Genomic DNA, 21,886 nt, shown 5'->3' with positions numbered 1-21,886 from the left:
CAGAGGACAACAAAACAGACCTGTGGCAAAAAACCCCGCTGGAGGCCTATCAAGCAGCCAGAGGGGAAATGCAGAAGGACCAATCTCGGAACCAGCATGGTGTAAAAAACTCAAAGGAAAAACACACAATCAAAAAGGGCTGGCCAGCAGCCAACAGAACCACAGCCTCAGCAAGGAGGACTCGAGTGGCCATGAAGCACACAGAACAGACAACCGGGGCGACCCGTCCCAATGGAAGAACAGCTCCAAGAACCAGATCAACACGCAAGTCATTCAGGAGGGGGAGGAGGAGGAGGGCGAAGTCCCGCCACGAACCTCTGGATGGCTGAGTCCGCAGGTGCATGGAACAAAAGAGCACCATCGAAGGGAAGGTCCACCAGCCGTTCTCGAACATTCTCCGGGAACACACTGTCCCGGAGCCAGGCATGGCGACGAAGGGCAGCCGAAGAAGCCATGGCATGACCCAGCACCTCCGAGATGTCCAGAGCGGAGCGAAGGATAAATGCCGCCAGCTCCCGACCATCCAAGACATGGTGTCTCAAATCCACACAGGCACTCTCCTGAGAAGCGGCAGACATAAGGGACTCTGCCGAGTCCCACAAGCAAGAAGTGGCCCTAGCCAAAACACACAGTGTGTTAAGGGCCTGCAGAGCCGCATTGGTCGAGGCAAAGATATTACGCCCCCAGGAGTCCAGCAAGCGGGCCTCCCGTGACGGGGGTCAACAGCAGTGGCAAAGCAGGAAAGGGAGACTGCAAAAGGGGGCCTCTGGTCGAAGGGTGAAGAGAAAGGCACACGGATGATGGCGGTGCAGAAGGTGCTGGGGCACCGGGTCCCCCGTGGTGGGATGGCCCCAAGTCCCCAAGAGAGAAGAGTGGAGTGAACCCTCAAAGGGAAGCAACAGTTCCCTACCACCAGAACCCTGATGGAGAACCTCCAGAAGATGATCTGCGGGGAAATGGGTAGCTGGATCACCCATGCGCAAAATTCCCACAGCCGTGGAAACAGCGCGGGCGAAAGCCGCACCTGCCTCCGTAGGAGGGGAAAGCAGCTCCTCGTTAGGTGACGGCTGCAAGCTAAGGCGGCCATCCCCCAAGCCAACCGGAGGAAGGAAGGGCCAAGGCCGGAAGGAGGGAAGAGGGACCGAGGAGCGGGGGACCTGCGGCTCCTCCGGAAAAGACTGCGGGGAAAAAGCCACGACACGGCAGCCCGTTTCCGGCGAGGATGACACCAGCAACCGCCGAACCTCTGGAGAAGAGGAGGCTTCCGAAGACGAGTCAACGACCCGACGCCGGCTGCAACCTGAGGCAGGACACCGTCAGCGACCGGCGCCGGAGGAGACGCCGGGGCGACCTCCGACACAGCACACGGCGCAGGAGACCGGAGCAGGGCCGGAGCGGCAAAGGTGCGGCGCCGACTCGACCTCCGACGAGGCAGCCGCCTGCGTGGAGGGACGAGAAGGGCCCGGGGAGGGACGAGGAGTTCCCCGCCAGCCATGACCCGTGACAGGGCGAGATGGGTCCTCCGCCAACCCCTGTGGCGCCGCCAGGGCCAGCAGCCGCCGGCGCGGCGTCGCCTCGGATAAGGTCGCCGCCTGTACCGAGGACGGAGAGGGGCTCGGGGATGCGACCCGAGCCCTGGCGACCTCCCGCAACACCACAGGGACTGCCGCTGGAGTTTGCAGCGAAGCAGAGGCGTCGTGGTCCGAAGGAGGGACCCCCGAAGGGCCACACCCCAACGGCACCACATCCTCCAAGCCTGGATCTGAACCAGTCGGCGCCGGAGCCGCGGAGGGCCCCGCACACTGCAAGGGATCCGCTGAAGTCCCAGGAGGGGAAGGAGGAGGAGGAGAAGCCAGCGAGGCCTGCAAAGCCGCCGCATAGGTCTCCATCTGGGCTCTGGTCACCCCCACGCTGGGAAACGGTGGATAAGGGGACGACACGTGGGGCCGCACCACCCGTGGAGAGCCCACATCCCCAACAGGCCAGAACCCCACCCTCGGGGACAAACTGCAACACTTACCAAGAGGTGAGCAGCGCTCTAGCGACCTGGGAGAGGTCAGCGAGGGAAGCCACGGGCCTGAGATACCTCCGCAGGGGCCGGGCGAGATGACGACGCCGACCCGGACACACGAGCCGAAAGAAGTTTCATCCGGCGCTCCCGTCGGGATTTCGGCTTCATCTGCTGGCACGCCTCACAATCAGTGGAGTCGTGGTACTCCCCCAAACACCACATACAGATGGGGTGAGGATCCATTGCTGACATGAGGCGGCCACACGACGTGCAAGTTTTAAAGCCCGAAGGCATTCGCACACTGTTCCCACACACGCAGCAATAGCATAAGGGAAAGGCATAAACAGGCCCAGAGCACAAACTGGATCTGCGTTGCACGCGGAAAAGGAAAAATCTGACGTAGGCGTGCCGGAGTGGGACTTATGTGACCTCGCTGACTTCACGTACGCGGGCGACGCCATGCGCGATGCCATCCCCCCGGCACGCAGGGATGCTGGGCAAAAAGTTTTCCAGATCCAGTCTCACACCTGGGGATAATTCTACGTGAAGGAATCTGCGGCTAGTAGTCTCTATCAGATCTAATTTGCTTCTATGTTTCCTCTACTTTTATTCCTATTCGACTACGTTATAGCATCACATCATCAAATGTTCTAAACCTCTTGTTACATTGTAATTTCTTTCTGTTACATGTGTATGCACTAACATCTTTTAGTTACTGCAGCCATTTGGAGTTATGAAAATGATAATAATACTAATATTATTAATAAAATAGGCCAACAGGGTGTAATAAAATTTGGACCATGTTTTAGGGGCCAGGAAGCATACACTTTAGAGACTTGTTCTCAGCGTCACAGTGAGTAGTGAAAATGCCTCCAAAAACTACACCCCCCCCCCCAAAAAATAACACTTACCACTCAAAAGTCGCACTTTCTTACAGAACCTAATAAAGCTCTGGACCTCCAAGGTCTTACAATGACTGCGCAGGTCTGTTCTGTGGTGTAATGACCCAGATGTATCCTATTACGGTGTATATCTTTTGTGCAATAGCTGGGATGCCAATCTAGGGTCACTAACAGCTGTCTTGAATTTCTTCAGTCGTCTTTTAACAGACTGCACTGAGAAAGTCTTTCAAATGTGTGAATTGTGTCACCAGAAAGCCAGGTACCAAAGGAATGGTTGGTCTAAGCTATTGCTTCACCTCTAATGCTTCCAAAACAGATGTCCGAATAGTGAAAATTATTGTATTCGTTAGGTTTCCTTACAATGTGACCACATGAAATGCCATAACATCCCCCACCTGTAAACTCCACAAGAAAACAAGACTTGAGTTTTCAGTCTTAAGTTTGAGGCAAAAGAGCTCTAGAATGAAGAGGAGTTCTAACAAGGAGTTATGTGGAGTGGTTCAGAATCCTGGGCAGAATGATGTACTAGGGCATTACTGAAAGAGAACATTATAGAAAATGGAATCAATGTTGCCTTATATGGTTAGTTTCAACACTCAAACAAGGGGCTCTGATCAAATCAACGTCCAGATATGGGAACTTCAACTAACAGCAGTTATGTTCAGATTGGACTTCCAAACTGGGAGGGGTGCAAGCCATGTTCTTACATGACCTTAAATATTGGGAGAAGGCACAAAACCAAAAAACAAAAAAAGAGTTTTTAGTAACAAATCAGCCCTTTTCCAAACATAACCTTGTTCAAGATGTCTGCTCAGCAAATGGAATAACATAACTACCTGGCTCCCACTGTGCATGATGAGGAATGGCAGTTTACTGAGTTCTTACAGTGTTAGTGTCAAATTCACTAATAAACACCCTAGGTACAGGAGCACCATTCTATTCCCGTCTTTTCCTTAAACACATTACTGGGGGTTCGTTTTGACTCAAATGTACTTAATGGCTAAATGGATTAGGTTTGAAAAAAGACAGTGAAGGACAACGGGACCGCCAATACCATGCTCTCTTGTTTATCATTATTTCTAATTTTTAAATAATGCATACTTTAATGTGTGTTCTGGGATCCATCATACGTGCAGAGATATTGTCATTCATGAACATTAGACTGAATCATATGGTGAAGAACAGTATACTAGAGAGTATAATCCCCAGCACCGCATCCCTGATCTTTGACATAATAAGCTTATCAGCCCTGCAAATCTTATTCAGATAAGACAAGATGAAAATTCAGTATATTACATCGAAAGGAGGTGGCTCTATTCTCAACAACTCTGAAAGGAGTAGAATGTGCCCAACATTACCCACCTGTGGCTTCCTCCTAAAAACTTGCATGACACTATATGGTGGCCATATTGGTGTGCATTCAGGGAGGACAATTAAATTGCTGATCATTATGGAAATGGCTGTAACTGTAGTCTGATTTTTCTCTCATCCTCTTACTGTCTATATGTATTTCATAATGCTCCCATTAAAAAACAACAAAGGAATCTAACTCTGGTTCCTCGCTTGCCACAGTCCAAATGAAAATAATACAAAAGGACAGTGCGGATCTCAAAACTTCTATTAATTTAATTGTCAATCTATCTTAATTCGGTGATGGTCCTGGAGGAACTGAGAGGGAATTGTCAAACGCATTCAGAAAAAATTGGCCTGGACCAGAATGTAATAGGCAGGCCTCATACCACATTGAAGAACAAACTATTTGATTACTCAAACAGAAGTATGGAATCTGCCTTAACTGCGATCTCAGATGATATTCGAATGGCTGCTGACCTTAAGATCACCAGTGCTCTGATGCCACTGGATGTGTCTGCAGCATTTGAAACTGTAGACTGTTGGAACTAGCCGTCTCTGCAGGGTCACCACTAAACTGTGTGCCTTTTTGCTGAATTTGTTTTCCTTGACCGTAGGACTCCGAGCACTTTACCACTGGTAACCAGTGCTAATGTGCTCGCTCCCCTCAATTTACTTACACCTGATTGGCATATACAATTTACTCATAGGTCCCTTGTAGAATTGTATTTCATATTCCCAGAGCCTGTACGTTAAAAGCTACTGGTGGGTCTGCAGCACTTATTGTGCCACCCACTTAAGTAGCACTTTAAAACATGTCCCAGGCCTGCCATTGCAGTCTGAATACAGTGTTAAACTGCCATGTCGACTTGGCATTTAAACCCCCTTGCCAAGAATTAAATTCCTCTTTGATTACATATAAGTCACCCCTAGGGTAGGCCTTAGGTAGCCCATAGGGGTTACATGCCTTGGGGGTAAAAAACAAACAAACCTGAAAATGTTTTTTTCATAACTGTGAAGCCTACCACTCCCATAGGCTATTATTAGCGATTCCTTATTCCATTTAATAAGTTGTAATTTCTAATTGGGAGTAGGTGGCTAGACCATGTTTGTTATCTATGAAATTGTAGTGAAAACCCTTTTTAATGGTAAAGTCTGATTTTTTTATTACCATTTAGAAAATGACACTTTTAGAAAGTTGGCCCTTCCCTGCCCTTAAGCCACTGTGCCTGCAGCTGGTCTTGGGTCACATGACTGGGTGTAGCTGAAAGTTAGACGTTGTGGATTCCTCCCAGTCACATAGCAGAGGGATTAGGTGTGCCTCAATGAGATTAGGTGTGTTTCAATGGGCCATTTACTGGCAGGATCAGGGGGGAGAGCACAGCACCACCTACAACTGAATAGCTTGTGTTCTGCCTTCACACAAAGGGCCTAACGACCCTACATTGCCACTGTAGCCAGTTTGGAGCCAAGGCGGAGAGGCAAGAAAGTCCATGCACTTCAAATAACCTTTCTAGAAACTTCTCCTAAGTTCCAGAAAAAGGACACCTGGAAATAAAAACAGGACCTTCATACCCACTCTTCAGTTCACTACTGAACCAGCGGAAAGACTTTGAGGACTGACTGCTCTTGTGCATTCTGCCACACTTCTGTACCTAGAAGGACTGCCTTGCTGCCTGGCTCCTGCCTTGAAACCTCAGACGTTGGCCCTGCTGTTGAACCCTACATCTTCACCTGCACCCAGGATTCCCAGAGTGACTCCAAGGGCTAGTTTGCTAGCCTCCTGTTCAGAGCCACAGGGACCCTAAAGGCCCCTACCACCTTGAACCCACAACTGGACCCAGCCGGAGTGAGTCCTGAACCCCTAAGAGGTGTCTCACCAGTCCTGGACCTTAGGTTGTGGTGCTAAAGGTGCCAAATCCCTGAGGGCGTAGAAACATTTTGGCCAAATACTGTTCTGCGAACCAGTAGGAGGCCAGGACCAACCCTCTCACCTATCTGCCCGAGGTGCATCACCGGTCAGATTGACTTTGCGGCTTCTCCCACTAAATTCTTCTCGGCAGCAGCAAGTCCTTTTCACCAGTCCTTCGCCAAAGGGGTATCCGACCTAATGATTTTTCTTTGACTACAGCCTTCTGCCTTGCCCAGCTGGAGATTTCCGACTTCCATTTTGATGAGTAAGTCAGACTGTAGAAATCTTCACTGCGGCTTCGAGCCCAAGGCCATCCGACGACGACACTCTCTCCTTGGACACCTGTTGCAGCCTTGCCCCACTGTACTTTACCTTCTCAGACACTTTTTCTCAGTATTTCTTTTAAGTCCAAAGGTAAGCGATGACCGGGTCCAATCCAGTTCTTGTATTTGAACCGCGCTCTGTTGCAGTTGTCCATAACTTATGACTTTGACCCGGTCTTGCATGACTAGGTTGGCAAGTTGGTCTTCTAGAAGCTAATTTTTACTAAATCCTTTAAAAATTCATGACTGAATTTTTGGAGTTGTGGTGTCAAATAATTGATAAATATTTACTCTATTTTTCTATATTGATTTGAGATTTCTCTTGTGTTGTCGCTTCATTACTGTTTGTGTGCTGCATAAATACTTTACACATTGCCTCCAAGATAAGCCGGACTACTTTTCATGCCAAGCTACCCAGGGTTAAGCACAGGTTGATTTAGTGAGTTTTGGTGCTTCATCCTGCAAGGGAGTGTGGTGTTGCTTGACCAAGGCTCACACCCCAGTCAACCAACAACCCAATTTTCTCACAATCCCGATTGCTAAACTTGTTTTACTGTGGCATGAAAGGTATAGCGCTGTTCTGGTTAATAGAACAGAGAAAAATGAAGAATGACTGCATATCTCCAGCACAACGGGGCCCCAAAAACGTTGTAGTCTCTCTCCATACTTTATTTATACATTCAGCCCTAGCCAAACCAATAAGAAATTCTGCATGCAATTTCTACACATAGGCTGATACTCAAATTATCTTTTGGCTAAATGGTCACAATGCCCAGCCCAAGATTTTGACTCCATGCTCAAGACAAAGGACAAAAAGAGGAAATAAAACGGAATACCCACATAAGCGAACTAAAAAAGCAAGCTTAGGTTTAACCTAAAAATGAAGGGAAAAGAGCCGGCTAGGCTGAAAGAGCATCCATTCAAAAGGGGCATACTGCTCCTTTAAGAAGTCAGCAGCTTTTATCTCCAAGCATGCCTTGTACATGCAGTTTGTACTCACAGCTTCAGTTCTTTTGAAAGACTATGTATTAAGTACAAACAGGTCTTTGAAGCAGACATTATCGGCGTTCGGGGAGGAGAGATAGTTGTGTGTGACTTTCACGAGAATTCCTATAATGCAGAACTAGGATTGCAAGTAACATTGTTTCCTCGATTGTAGGATCTTCACTGATATTCATAAATGTATAAGAGATTAGCAAGCTTATCCCTTGAAGCAATGGTCAAAAACATTTAGCAGACAGATCTAGCTAGCACAACTTTATTAATATCAAAGACAAAGAGTCAAGCAACAATTTGTTTTGAGATGCTGCAAAGACTATAGTGTCAGCTTTGGTGTCATTCATCCAAACAATGTTCAGCAAATGTATGGATTGATTAGGATTAGCCAAGGGGGTGAGGTGACTGATGCGGTAAGAGCGCATAGAGGGGTTAGACAGGGCTGTGTCTTAGCCCCTCTTTTATTTATCATTTATATTAATGGGCTACACAAGTTCTTGGTTTCTCTAACTTGTGATGTCCCCAAAATAAAGGACAATTACCTCCCTGCTCTGCTATATGCAGACGATGCGGTCCTTAAGGATCATCACAGGGAAAGGCAACTAGTGCGGGGATCCAGGAGGGCAGGTCACCGCCCGATAATTGCAGAGCGGGAGTCTGGAATGAAACCGGAGCCAGGACTAATCAGTAGGCAGCGAGTCAGGAATGAATCCGGAGCCAGGAATAAATCAAACGGTGGTGAAGGGAGCCACGGACGTGTGCTCGCCTTCGTTGATCAGTGACCTGCCCTCCTGGATCCCCGCACTAGTTGCCTTTCCCTGTGACGATCCTGTATTCATTTAATCTTCGACTCCCAGGAGGAATCCCTTCATCCTTTGACCCCTCCTTGCTGTGTAAATCGCCTCCAGCAACACCCCGTTTTCACGCCAGTAGCTCATCCATGTGCGCAAGAGCACTCCACAAATAGGCGACCCAGGTCCTGAAGATGATCCTAAATTGAGAGGATCGAAACGCCGTCGACCACTGTCCACCAGCTCAAACGCCTTAGGCGCATGCCCACCTGGTTCATTTAAATAATGAAAAGTACCAATTATACTATTGAGTAAATTGTTGTATGAACCTTTTAAATTGTACATATTGCATATTCTTCTGCGCCGCTTGCTGTGGTTTTTTCACGTTGTCACTTGCGCAGTTACTTCACCAGCACGAGCACTTTGTACACATCCTACACTAGGGTTGCCTGAGTATTTATACCCTGTAGTGCTCTAACCACAATTGTATATATTCATTGACCTTCTAAATACATGACGCCTATAGGCGCTTTGAAAAAACAACTTTAAGCCTCCTCTCTTTCGTTTGCTGTTTGTAATGTCTTGTACATACCAGTTTAAATAATTTCAATATATCCTGCTGAGATATTGTTGCACTTACGCTAAATTAACTAGGGACATCATAGAGGATTGTTTATGTTGTGATAGAGGCATGTCCATCCCTTGGCTTTCTGGGGTGCAGAGCGTTCTTTGTAGCGTGAACTTTCAAAACGTCTTTTCTGATCCCATCATTACCCAGCTCCCACCCAAGTCCGTACTTAAACAAGCTCTCTATACGTTGTTCAATGATGAAAGGGTTGTGAGAGAGTCCATGAAACCTAGTGTTACTAGATACCTAGCCCGCATTCTTTTAACTTATCCCACACCCAGCTATTTAACTCTCCTAATGAGTCACTGGGAGCGAGGCCTCTTATTTCGTCTTAGGGCTGGTACTATTAAATATGCTCTCAGTTTCCCGCTATGGAATTATAATGACCAAATTGCCGAGCCGTGCCTATGTGATTGCCGGAGTGATCAAACAATTTTTATTCTTTTGTAAATTTTATATTAAATATATCAAATGGTTTTTAACTCCGTATTTTAAAAAATTTAAACCAATTAGCCTGGACCTTGCACTTTCGATGATATTGACCCTGGATGATCATGAACTTGTTTTCCGTGTGGGCTCCTTTTTAAAAACTGCGGTTCGTGCCCGTTTAACTATGTCTTAAAGTATGAACGAATTGTTGTTTTTATCCTGTAAATATTTGCATACTGTGTATTTGCAATGTTTACTGTATCTTGTGCTTTTATGGATTATTATCCGAATAAAGTTTTGAAACTTGAACTTGTATAAGAGATTAGCAAGCTTATCCCTTGAAGCAATGGTCAAAAACATTTAGCAGACAGATCTAGCTAGCACAACTTTATTAATATCAAAGACACAGAGTCAAGCAACAATTTGTTTTGAGCTGCTGCAAAGACTATAGTGTCAGCTTTGGTGTCATTCATCCAAACAATGTTCAGCAAATGTATGGATTGATTTCCATGTGGATGTTTTACAAATATCCACTAGGGGGAAGATTTCCCAACTAAGCAACGGTAGCTGCCTGCCCACTGGTGGAATGAGCTCTTGGTTTACCTAGCAGAGGTCTGCTGCCTTGTTTATTACCAGCTTATAAAACAGGAATCCACCTAGCAATGGGTTGTATAGTAGATACCATCCCAATACGAAGCAATGCATAACTGACAAGTCGTTGATTATTATTCCTTATATGCTCTGGTCTATCTAAATAGACTTTTACAACTCTTCTAATATCCATAGGATGGAGTGACCTCTCTGCAGGAAGTGTTAAGAAAAAAAACAAGGAAAAAAATGGTTAATGAAGCAGTCCAAAACTATCTTGGGTACAAAATATTTGACTTATCATTAATACAATTTTTACAATGGAAGGTTCAATCGAAGAAGAGTCCTGGAGCTCTATGATCTTGCTACCAGAAGTAATCACTATAAAAAAAAACACTTTCCAAGTTAGACGTTGCCGCCTTATGAATAGGCTCAAAAGGTGGAACCATCAATTTAGAAAGAGCCAGATTCAGTTCCAATGGGGGAGAAGGCTGCAGTTTTGGAGGATTTTCTACAACCGTACAAAAGTCTTTAACCATTTGAATTGTGAAGGACTTTTGATTTGGACCTTTTTTGTAGGTCATAATTGTAGCCAGGTAAACATTAGCTAAGGAATACTGTAGCATTGATATGGCCAAATGGAGCAAATAGTGTAAAATTAGATCTTCTTAAAAATAAATTGGATAGTTTTTATTTTGTAAACACCATATTACATATCTTCTCTATTTATATTTATAGTCGCTCTAGTGGAAGGACTTTTGGCTCTGTTAGGAATGTGAATACGTTAAGGTAAATGTATGTGACCATATTTTACCATCATAGGGGGCCATACTGGCCATTCCAAGTTTGTGCGTTAGAGTGATTTTTTTTCCCTCTGCATCTTCGATAATAGATAAAGCCTGCATGGCAGTTTCTTGGGTGGTTTTATAGAAAGATGAATTTCTGGGAATCACCACTATCTTTTGTTTTGTAGCGACGAGTATAATTTTTTCATTGGGGGCTTCAGCTTCATTAGTTCTTTCGGAAGCGTCAGGAAACCGTCTAGAAATTTGTTGGCATCTCCCAATGACTCTGGTTTCCATGCCCTTGGGCTTTTTGAGTTTTAGTTTGGTAGTACAACAATCTATTTGATTTGCCTCTGTTCCTTTGGTATGTCCCTTGCAAAAGAGGATCATGTTTCCCAGAACGCCTTGCCATAATTCCGAGCAAAGCGGTATCACTGGCTATTTTTAACGCAACCACAGCAGAACCACTTTGCAACCAGTTTGATCAATCCTCTTAATTTACCAGTCAGGAACCGACGTTTGTGGCACAGAACATGATGCCCAAGTCAGACTTTGCCTTTTGTTGTTGCAAGCAGGGTCCTGGTGTGATGGACTGTACTTCTTAAAAAGTCTAGGAGTCATCATTTTGATGTTTTGCTGCCAAATTAAATTGCTCCTCTACTAGCTCAGCAAACCATGGTACCAGGGATAATATTGGTCTCAGAATGGCACTAGGCTGTAGGGTTTCAGGATTACAAAAACAGAAGTCTGGGAGACCTCTAATTGGATATTGAGCTTATTGGCACCTCTGATAAGTGGTCCGCGGAAAGGATCAAAGGCAGGAATAGTCATTCTAAGACGGTTAGCCAGTAGTGGTGATGCTTGAGGCAAACAAGACAAGTGTCAAGAAGAAGATGTCCACAGGGGAGTGACCGGCACATGTCTTGTGATCGAGTTTGTGGATGACGTATATATGGATATTGAATTTCTCGAAGGCGATCTCTGACATTGATCGTCTTGACGGAGGCGTTCTTACCAACGTCGAGGATTTAGTTACTGGCAATTATCTCAATGTCGAGCTGTCTGCCGTCGACAAGTGTCTGTTTGCTGCCGAAGAGCCATTCCTCAACGCGGCAGTGCAGAGGACTGTCTTGACATCAATGGGCACTCCTGTGACCGTTGGGAGTGCCTGGATTTGTGCTAATGATGTGAGTATTGCCTCCCCCCCCCCCCTTTAAGATCTTACTTCTCCGGAGTCCTTTCTGTGAGAATGCAAAAGTACAGAAAAGGAAGTTCCGTCTCTGCCTTGTTGCTGCTATTGTTTCCTCTTCTGTTGGGCCTTCAGATCTACCAACAGCCCTCTGAGGCGAATTCTTACTTGGTTCTAAAGCATTCTTCTTGCCATTTTCTGACAGAAATTGCAACTTGCCACCAAGTGGGTAGATGGCAGACAGACCACACATACAGAATGTTAGTCTTCTTCCTCCCACAGGAATGGCACTTCATGAACAGTGACTGTTTTGCAAATGGAAAATCTCCAGGATTTGATTAAAAGGGCAGTGAAGAACGCTCAAAGGTGAAACAAAGGAAAATATATATGTTTTGAGGAATCAATAAAGAAAAATGCAGAGACAACTTCCTAGGGTGTTCTAGGAACTAGTCAGCACAAGCTGGGAAAAAAGAACTTTTGTTAGGAGGCAAAGTGGCAGTACAAGGCAATCTAGGAGATGGAAGGAGCCGACTTCTTAAAAGCAGTATGCCTTTTTTGACCTAAAGCGCTTTTCGCTCCGCAGGGACCAACCCACATTTCAAGCTACTACTTCTCAAGTGGTCTTCAAGAAAGATCTTACACAACTATCCTTTAAATGTCACTTTAAACCTGTATCCTCCAATTTGGTTTATCACTCTACGCTCTTTTTTGTCAAACTGCTTAGTAACACACACATGCCCTGTTCTTTAATTCTCTGTCTCTTCAATCTCATTCTTAAAATTCCTATCCAGTAAATTTTTTTGAATCAGTCCAGTAAACCCATTAATTTGTTTAGCAGCACATCACAGCCAATCACATTTTGACTGCTAGAAAACTTTTGGATACAGTTTTACCTTCTCCATGAACCACTACTTCTCATATGACTTCAAGACAGATCTCAATCAACTTCGCCTTGAATGGCATTTCAAACCTACATCCTCTATTGCTGTTCAAAATTATATCCTCCTCGTAGTTTAAATCTGTGTGCTCTTTTGCATAAAGGCCTCAGAATAGCACACTGTTTGCTACGACGCTCATGGTTCTATTCACTGTTCAACTCACTTTCCTTTTCATCAGCCTCATTACTTTTATCTGTTTCCTACCCCTCTTACTTTACTGTGACTAAGCTATGTTAAGTTGTATCAATTTTGTACAGTGATGAAATCACCAAATGGTTTGTAGAAACAAGACACAAGTACAGTTAAAGGTTACCCATATTTAGAGAACAAGCAGGTTTTTAGTGAACAACATATTATCAAATGGGAACAAACACTGGCAAAGCCAATCTTTCTGGCCTTGACAATCTGTTGCAATGTTGTTTTTATATTGTTAGCATCTGCCACAAAAATAAAAAGAAAAACAAGAAAACCTGCCACCACCTATATGTGATTGCTATGTCCTTTCAAAAGTCATTTGAAATGAAGAAAAAAAATAACCACTGCATAGACTATTAGTAGAACAGGAAAATATGATTATTACTGGTGCAAAGAAAATGTGTTATTGACTTTAAATTACTGTAACCCTAAGAAATAGTTTAAACATACAAAGAAGGCTAAAAGAAATATGCAGTCATTGGCTAAGCTAATAGTTCTGAACAGATTTGTATTGACAAGCAAGACCAACTGGCTTTGTCAATGCTTCCTTGGTCAATTCTTCTGGTGTCACCTGCCTACCATGTGTCTAATGTTTTAGTGTGCACAACTTGTGTGTTCTTTACAGTGGAGGTCTTCATGACCCAGCAGAAGAAATGAGGGCAGCAGGACAGCTTTGTCGTGCACTCACTGACAAACATGCCAGCTGAGGAAGGGGTGAACAATGAGCAAACTGTGAATGATCCACAGGGGGCTTGCGGATGGGTAATGTGGTCCGGCACAATGAAGGAGCTGCAAAAAATAGCAACAATGCATCATTCTTCAACAAATAAAAATAAACAAAAAGGAGCTATTTGCTTTCCTCGTCACTGCTTCAAGTTTCAACTACTCAAAAAAATGTACACATCCTCGAAATGCTATATAACAACCGATAGCTGAGCAGGAATTAACCAAAGCACATTTTAGTATACTCTGTGTTGTATGGTGAGTGTATGGTTTGTTGTATCATGTGTAGAGGTGAAATGAGGGTCTTTAAGTATCTTGCAGTAGCACCACTGGTAATCTTTTGTCGGAATGTTATATATATATCAGTGTGTCAAAGCAAACAGAGCTTTAAAACAAAAAGGAAACAGAAGCAGGAGGCGAGTTTTTATAGGAGGGATGGAGGGTTTAAGTGTAACAAGCACAACCAAAAAGTTGGGAAGATGCGGCAAAAGAACAACGGGCACCCAAGGTAGAAGGTAGGGGCAAATGAACAAGTTACCTATCTTTGGTAACACTATTTCTGATGTATACTCCAACTGCATTATTCACCTTGTGAATATCCCTAGGACCAGACTGGATCAAGAGAGTTCTCAGCATTGCTCCTGCGTGCCCGCAGGGTCCTTTATGCAGCTCTGCATCAGCTTTGTCCTGTCCCAGAAGCAACACCGGAGGCACATATGTATGAGCCACACATGTATTGGCTCAAACCAGAAAATCTTGCAGGACTGCATAGGCAAAGTGCCCTTCCCGCTGTACCTGGCTCCCAAGACAGTAGCCCATGAATGTATGGAGTGATGCCCATGTCACGGCCTGACAAATGTCTAGAATAGGCACTCCGGGTGCCAATACAGTGGTAGCAGCCTTGACTAGAGTTGAATGAGCCTTCAGGGGGCTACCTGTTGACCAATGCGCAGCAGATTTTATACAGTGGATATCCACCTTGATATGGTCCTTTATTGCGCTGCCTTCTCCTTTTTTGTCCCAGGAAACTCCACAGTGAGCTGATCGTCCTCCACGTAGTCTCTGGTACGATCGATGTAAAAGCTCAAAGTTCTTTTAGGGTATAAAGGATGGAGCCTCTCCGTTTTTTGAGGGGAGAGCTGAAGCAAAGAATGAGAATAGGGTGGTTTATTATCCTGCATGAAAGGGTGTCACAACATTTGCCAGAACATGCTGCTCTATATCACATCAGTTTGCCAGGGGGAAAGGTGGTGTACTATGGATGAACAGAAAGCGCTTGTAGATCAATCGTGCGACGAGCTGATTTTATCACTATGAGGAAAACTGTTTTTAAAGTCAGTATATGCAAAGAACAGCTGTGCACCATCTCAAATGGGGTATACTTCAGGAAAGTGGAGACCAAATGAAGCTCCCACTGTGGCATCACATATGTGGGAACATATGGACCAGACCCTTAGGGAAACGCTTCACAACAGGTGATTTAAATAAGGACAGTTGGTCCAATAAACACAAAAAGCTCGAAAGGGCTGACAAATAGCATTTAACAGTGCTCAAGGTAAGACTTCACTAGGTTAAAGACAGCACAAAAAGCAAAACATCCAAGAACTTTGTCTCTGATAGGTATGTATAGTAGGAATGACACCAAGCTCCAAATTAATCCCAGCGTAAGCAGTTTTTGTAGAAGGACACCTGCCCGCTACAATGACATCTAGTACTTCTGGTGGGAGATTGAAATCAGTCAACTGTTGCAGCTCAAGCTCCACACATGGAGATGTAAATTGCACAGGCCAGGGTGCTTTACCTTCCCCTGACACTGCGATAGAAGATCCTCCCAAAGCGTCCGCCTAATAGGCAGACAGATGCTCAGGTCCAGAGGTTCTGGGTATCAAACTCTTCTGGCCCAATCTGGATCCACTAGAATGACTCGGGCCTGGTTGTTCTGACCTTCTCCAGAATTCTAGGCTAGAGAGGTAGCGGTGGGAAGGCATAGAAGAGTCCAGTGCTTTAATTTAGTGCTGACACTGTGCGTTTTCAATTAAGCCACAGTTCTCCCCATTGCTGGAAGATGCCCTGTGCCACCTCCAGGTGTAGCTACCATTTGCAATCCGCTAGGTATTGCTGGTTGAGTTTGTCTGCCTTTACATTCAAGGTTTCTGGCAGGTGGTTCATGATGAGAGAAATACCCTGTTGACTCAGCCAGTTCCAGAGAGGTAAAGACTCTTAGCACAGAGCCCAGAGTCCACCATGCTTGTCGCAGTACAACAAGGCAGTAGTCTTGTATGTGAGAACCTGGACCAGCCTCCCTTTGATGAATGGTAGGAGAGCCTTCAACACTAAGGGAATGGTCTGCTACATCCAAAAGGTTGATGTGGAGGCGAGTTTTCACCAGAGACCAGAGTCTTCCAATCTCCACCACTTTCAAATAAGCTCCCCAACCCAACAGTTAGGCATCTGTCACCGCCGTCACCTCTGTGTGGGGGAGAGGGGATCTGCCACTAGTCCAACTGCGGTTGAGGAGCTAGCTCTGCAGGTCTTTTGCAATCTGCTCTGAAACCGAAAGGAAAGACAGGTTCCCTTAGTGCTAAGCCCTCTGAGACTTCAAAACCAATTACAGAGCCCGTATGTGCCATCTGGTGTAATCGAAAAGCAGGACACAGGAGACCAAGAGATCTCAGAGCCACTCTCACTGAAGTTAAGGAAAAAAGGCTGAAACTTCGGGACCAGGACCGAATGTCCTGGACTCGTTGAATAAGAGGGAAAACTTGAAACTGAACAATATCCAGGATGGCTCTGATGACGGAGAGCTTCTGTGAAGGAGGCAGGTGATACTTTGGCACATTGATTGAGAATCCTAACGATGCTAAGAGGTTTGCTGTCACCTGGAGGTGGTCTGCAACTAACTGCGGAAAGCCTTCCTTTAACAGCCAGTCGTCGAGGTAGGGAAAGACTGGTATCCCCAAAGTTCGAAAGTGTGCTGCAACTACCACCATCATTTTTGTGAACACCCCAGGGGTACTGGAGAGGCCGAAGGGGAGCACAGTACACTGAAAATGCTTGACCTTCAGGTAACACCTGTGGGACTGCAAGACAGGAATGTGTAGTAGATGTCCTGCAGGATTACTGTAACCATCCAGTCTTCTGGATCCAGGAAAGACAGAGCTTGGGCCAATGTAAGCATCTTGAATTTGTCTTGTTTCAGGATGAAATCAAGACAATGAAGATCTAAAATAGGACGAAAGCCTCCACTCTTGTCCTGCCCTACGAAATAACAGGATTCATGCCCGGTTCCCATTTCTGATGTAAGGAACAGATCTATGGATCCTCTGTCAAACCTTCCTGCTGAAAAAGGGACAGATGGTTCTCCGCAAGCTGCTCACATGTATGCATATGCATTGGATCTGAATGGAATGGTAGGAAATGTCCTTGCTGGATTATTGTAATCACCTATTGCTGGATTATTGTAATCACCTATCTGTGGATGTGGTGCTCAGCCATCAGTGGAGGTAAAACCTTATGTAGCCTCCAACAGGGTGGCAATGTGCTAAAGCGGTTTGGTGATGGTAGCAGGAGTGATGGGGACAGAACAGTGTATGCCCCGTGGGTTTAGACGCTACCTTCCGGATCCCAGATCCTGGCCTCGAAAGGACTGGGGAGGTCTGTTGCAGTGGAGGCATCCTTGGGGTAACCTTTGCACCAAGCCCTTTCTGATGCTTTTAAGGGGGAAAACTGTTGGGGATACTGCCTCAAGGGCACAGAAAGGGTGAGGTACTGCACTGTAGCCCTGCTTTCCTTTTAGCACTCCAGGGCTTATTCTGCCTTGTCGCCGAATAGATAGGTACCATCAAATGGCACATCAATTAGTGGCACATGAACGACAGCCGAGAAGCTTGTGGATCTATTTCACACGTAGCACCGAAGCACCATATTGGTACGGACTGTCTGACCCCAACAGTCAGTGGTGTCGAACCCAGAGCAGATGACGTACTTCACTGTGTCCTGGCCAAGCTGAATAGTCGAACCTATCGAGGTAGGTTACATTAGGAAAGGAGGTTCACTAGGGGAAAGACACACGTCTTCTAGATGGCTGTTGACTAGTGGGCAAGAGTACGGTTTGGACCTAGTGCTCATCAGTGTGTCCCTCAGGACTTCATTGAAAGGGAGAAGTGGTACTGTGAAGTCAACACAGGTTGCAGGACTTCCATCAGGACATTACTATTTATTTCATAGATGGGAGACATAGGTCTTGAATTTTAGCAGTCCATCTGATCACAATAGCAAAAGAAGATGGCTTCTCGGTGGATGGGTCAGGGGGAGAGTTCAACCAAGTATGTGGGAAAGTGTCTAGCCCATAGATTGTCCTCATCATTTTAATGGGGTACATTATCCCCATATTCTCTATCACCATGTTCACAAATGGCAAGTGAAGTGTTCCTGGTAAAGGCAAAGTTTTTATCGGAATCCGAATGAGGCTGGACTGTTTGCGCCACCAGTTGTGGATGGCGCAAAATCGACCGTGAATGCGTCAGGTTTGCTTCCAAGTCCAACAAGACAATGGGGTTTTCCTCTGGCGTCCATGGGAGAGTGATCAATGGAGATCTCGGCGCCATATTCAGTCGGGTCCCCCGAATCAGGTCAGACCCATAGCGGAATCAACAGGTGAAGACTTGTGTCGAGGACAGTTGTGGCAATAGTAGTCTGCCTGGTAGCCTCCTCATATCCATGGGGGCCGAAGGCTCACCAAAGGATGCCAGGAGGGTGCCAAAGATACGCAACATGGCTTCCTTTTAAGCCTCTACTTGTTGCAGCATCGTCAGTGGCTGGTGAGGGGAGAGCAAAACACTGGAGAAAAAACAATGTGGAGCACTGGGCAGAGAAGAACACGAGGAAGACAGCTAGCAAACACATGCACTATCATCAAGTGTTCCACCAAAAAAAAAAAAAATCTCAAAAAGTGAGCACTGGTGGAAGAACAGGAGTCAATTGGAGAGATAGAAAACAGACTATGCTCCATGGGAGGGACAAAGAAAAAAATGGACAGGCTAAAACAAAGCCAGCAAACACAAAGCAAGAAGATGTGAATTACAAAACATAAGTCAATGGAAAGCAATGGGTGTATTGCTTTCCAGGTTAGCTATCTACATGTCCCAAATAAGTCATTAAGCAGTCTTCGGCGTAAAAATAGTATATGAAAGATCATTCTACAAGTAGATGCCAGTACAGCAAAATCCTGGCCACCCACGCAGATTCTTTAGAAGCAAGGAATAGAACAAAGCAGTGTTGAGCCAGAATGGAGAGGCTATGCTATGCCATACTGTTAACCTTTAACTGTTTCAGCACACTATCATATTCCTTTCTTCTGCTATTACTTTGCATATTCTTTATATTTTCCGTAACTATCCCAAATCATGTTACTGACCTTTAACTTATTGGTGCCATAGTTTTTCTCAAATGCAACTCAACCTCGAACTTGTACTGTGCTCTAGAATCTCTGGGCAAAAGCAGTACATGAAACAGAAATAAATTCAACGATCCTCTATTTTTTACTGCTGGAATCACTACACTACTCTATTACAGTTTTCACTATTCAAAGGCTTTTAAGGAAAATCAGTGCATCATAGTTTTCAATTTCCAATGTACCTTTACTGCCGCACAGACCTGTTCTATCAATTACTTGTGCTCTGTGCATGACTCAAATCTGTGAATTAGCCAGGAATCCAGTTATAATGGTATACTGCCCGTTAGAGGTTGACCTATAAAAGATAGAAGAAGAATACCTATAACTAATGAATAAGTCACTCTATTAGTTCCGGTTTGAGTCTAGGGGAAACAAAAGAACATGGACTTTAAAGCACTCTGAAAACTGTACATAACAGAGGAAGCCAGAAAAAGGCACAATTTAGGGAATAGGTAAACGAACAAGATGAAGAATGAGACCACTGGAAATCACCAATGTTTAGTCATAGCCCCTTAGAAATGGGCTACAGCAGAACGTTCTTACAGCGACCTACAAAAACAGTGTTCTATATTTTAAAGCTGACTGGATTATGGAAAGATCCCCAAGCAAATGTCAGCTTTGGGGTGATCAGATAAACTTGCAGCAATATCTATTTCACTTATAGACCCCACCCATGTAGTTAGTGCCATATACAGCTAAAATTTGCTGTGTAGAAGTTGGATTACATTATAATGCACCATAATAATATACAGATCTTCCTGTGAATCCAAAACCCAAACGTGGTTTATCACACAGGCTGGTTACAGGAAGCCCCAATACGTGCCACTATCATCAGCAAAAGCCATCGGAGCATACACAATCATAGAGAAGAACCCTGAATTGGCTGTAGGACACCCCAATGCTAAACTGATACATGTGATTAATTTTAAGGTCACAATGCAAGTATGTGTCTTGGAGGTGCCTGGAACGTGACCTATCGGACAATGAGAACGGCACTATGCACTTCAAGGGAGTTCATGCAAAAAAGGTTGTGAAGCGGAGGAGACAGAACCATGCCCATGAGTAAAGAGGGAAGCCAGATCCCCAACATAGCTGATCCTCTTCCCCCCTCATTCCTGGCACTCCTAGGCCCCATACAACCAACCACGAGGCCCCCACAGAGAAGACAGGGCGATAGTGGCACAAAGATATTGCAGAAGGTTGTCCTAAGGGACCAGTCTAGACTACTTTCTGGCATTAACGCGTACAGTAATCATTCTGCTTGCTTTTTGATTTCTTGTGTCAGAACCATTTATGAAGAGCAATACGTTGTGGGTGAATTTAAGTTGGGTACTTTTTTTTTTTTACACTGCTAAGCACTGGTTAGACATTCCATTATTGATAACTGTTGATTCACTGAGCCCTGATTCTCTTATCCCCCACACCACCTCACCAAGTAAGCCTTGGACTGCTACCCTGAGGGTCAACTGCTAAAGGAGTATACTTGGTGGCTCAGATTTTGGTTTAATGGTAGGGTTAGGCCCCATGACCCAGTGGTGAAAGGTGCGGATTGGCAATCTCAACCCAGTAACACTGATTGTCCTGGGATTCCTGAAACAAATGCCCAAAACCTAACCACTAGCATGCCTACTAGCTATTGCCCTAACCACCAGACTTAACCTATGTTCAATCCCACTGCTGGATATATAGTAAACCCAATTTGTGATCTGTTAAATGCTGTGAAACCATCAAGTCAATCTATTGTACAATTGTTATATATTCAAATTGTTTTCTGGGTTCTCTGTATGCTTTAAACATTTATACAGCATATATGATTTCAACAAAATTTGGTACCAACTAGATTATGGTTGTAAAACTAACTTTGTGTCAATGCATGAAAGGACATCACTTGGGTCTTCTTTTCAGCACTCTAGACTCTACTAGACCTGGCCAATGTAACATGAAATTTACAAAAATTAAACTGATATTATATTATCCAGACCTCTTCTTCACCGCTGATTTCCTCATCATCTTCTGCTCCGACTTCTTCCTCGTCGTCCTCATCATCTTCGTCTTCATCAAAATCTTCTTCGTCCTCCTCATCTTCACCTTCTGGAAGCAGATTTACAAAGTTACTGCATTCATCTCTTACGTGTTCAATTGCAGCAGCACCCTTGGGGTCTCCTACAACAATTTCAGGCAATACTGGGGCGGGGACACGTTCTTTCGAGGTCCAAAAATAATACGAAAGTAAACAGATGTGCGAATTTGTGCGCTTACTTTCATGTTTGAATGAGCGGTTTTGACTATTTTTTCCATTTTTAAACTCGCTGTTGTGAAGCACATATGTTTTCTTTCTGTCCTGGCATGTTCGCATCAGACAGACTGTGTGGGCCGATGCATAAAGGAGTTTGCCTGGGACTGCAATACACGTTCATAATGAACATAGAATATTCTGTGAATTGGAAATGCTTTTTCGGCTCGTATATAGTACACTTTGTAATCAGTAGTGAATTAGACGGTCTAGAGGGCACGAGAAGGGTGTCCCCCCTGCGCCTTCCCAGTTACACTAGAATATATCAAAGGTTTGGGACCACCACTGTGGGCGCAAACTATTAATAGAATGCCGATCTGTCAAAGCAGGCAGCAGCCATTCACAAAGGGGAATCTATTTGAGATAAACTGCTTCCAC

General features: G+C 44.9%; 1 protein-coding gene across 1 annotated transcript in view; it reads right to left on the bottom strand.

Annotated features, from left to right (window-relative positions):
- ANP32B (acidic nuclear phosphoprotein 32 family member B) overlaps positions 1-21,886 on the bottom strand; it is a 196,242-nt gene that overhangs the window by 16,688 nt on the left and 157,668 nt on the right. Inside the window, exon 5 of the mRNA XM_085636610.1 lies at positions 21,197-21,306. Coding sequence (XP_085492736.1) covers positions 21,197-21,306 — 110 coding nt within the window. The remainder of the gene's footprint in view (positions 1-21,196; positions 21,307-21,886) is intronic.

Source organism: Triturus cristatus, chromosome 2_1, assembly GCF_964204655.1.
Source record: "Triturus cristatus chromosome 2_1, aTriCri1.1, whole genome shotgun sequence".
Taxonomy (NCBI): Eukaryota; Metazoa; Chordata; class Amphibia; order Caudata; family Salamandridae; genus Triturus; species Triturus cristatus.
Note: the sequence above shows the minus strand (reverse complement) of the source record. Positions and strands in the feature narration are given on the sequence as shown.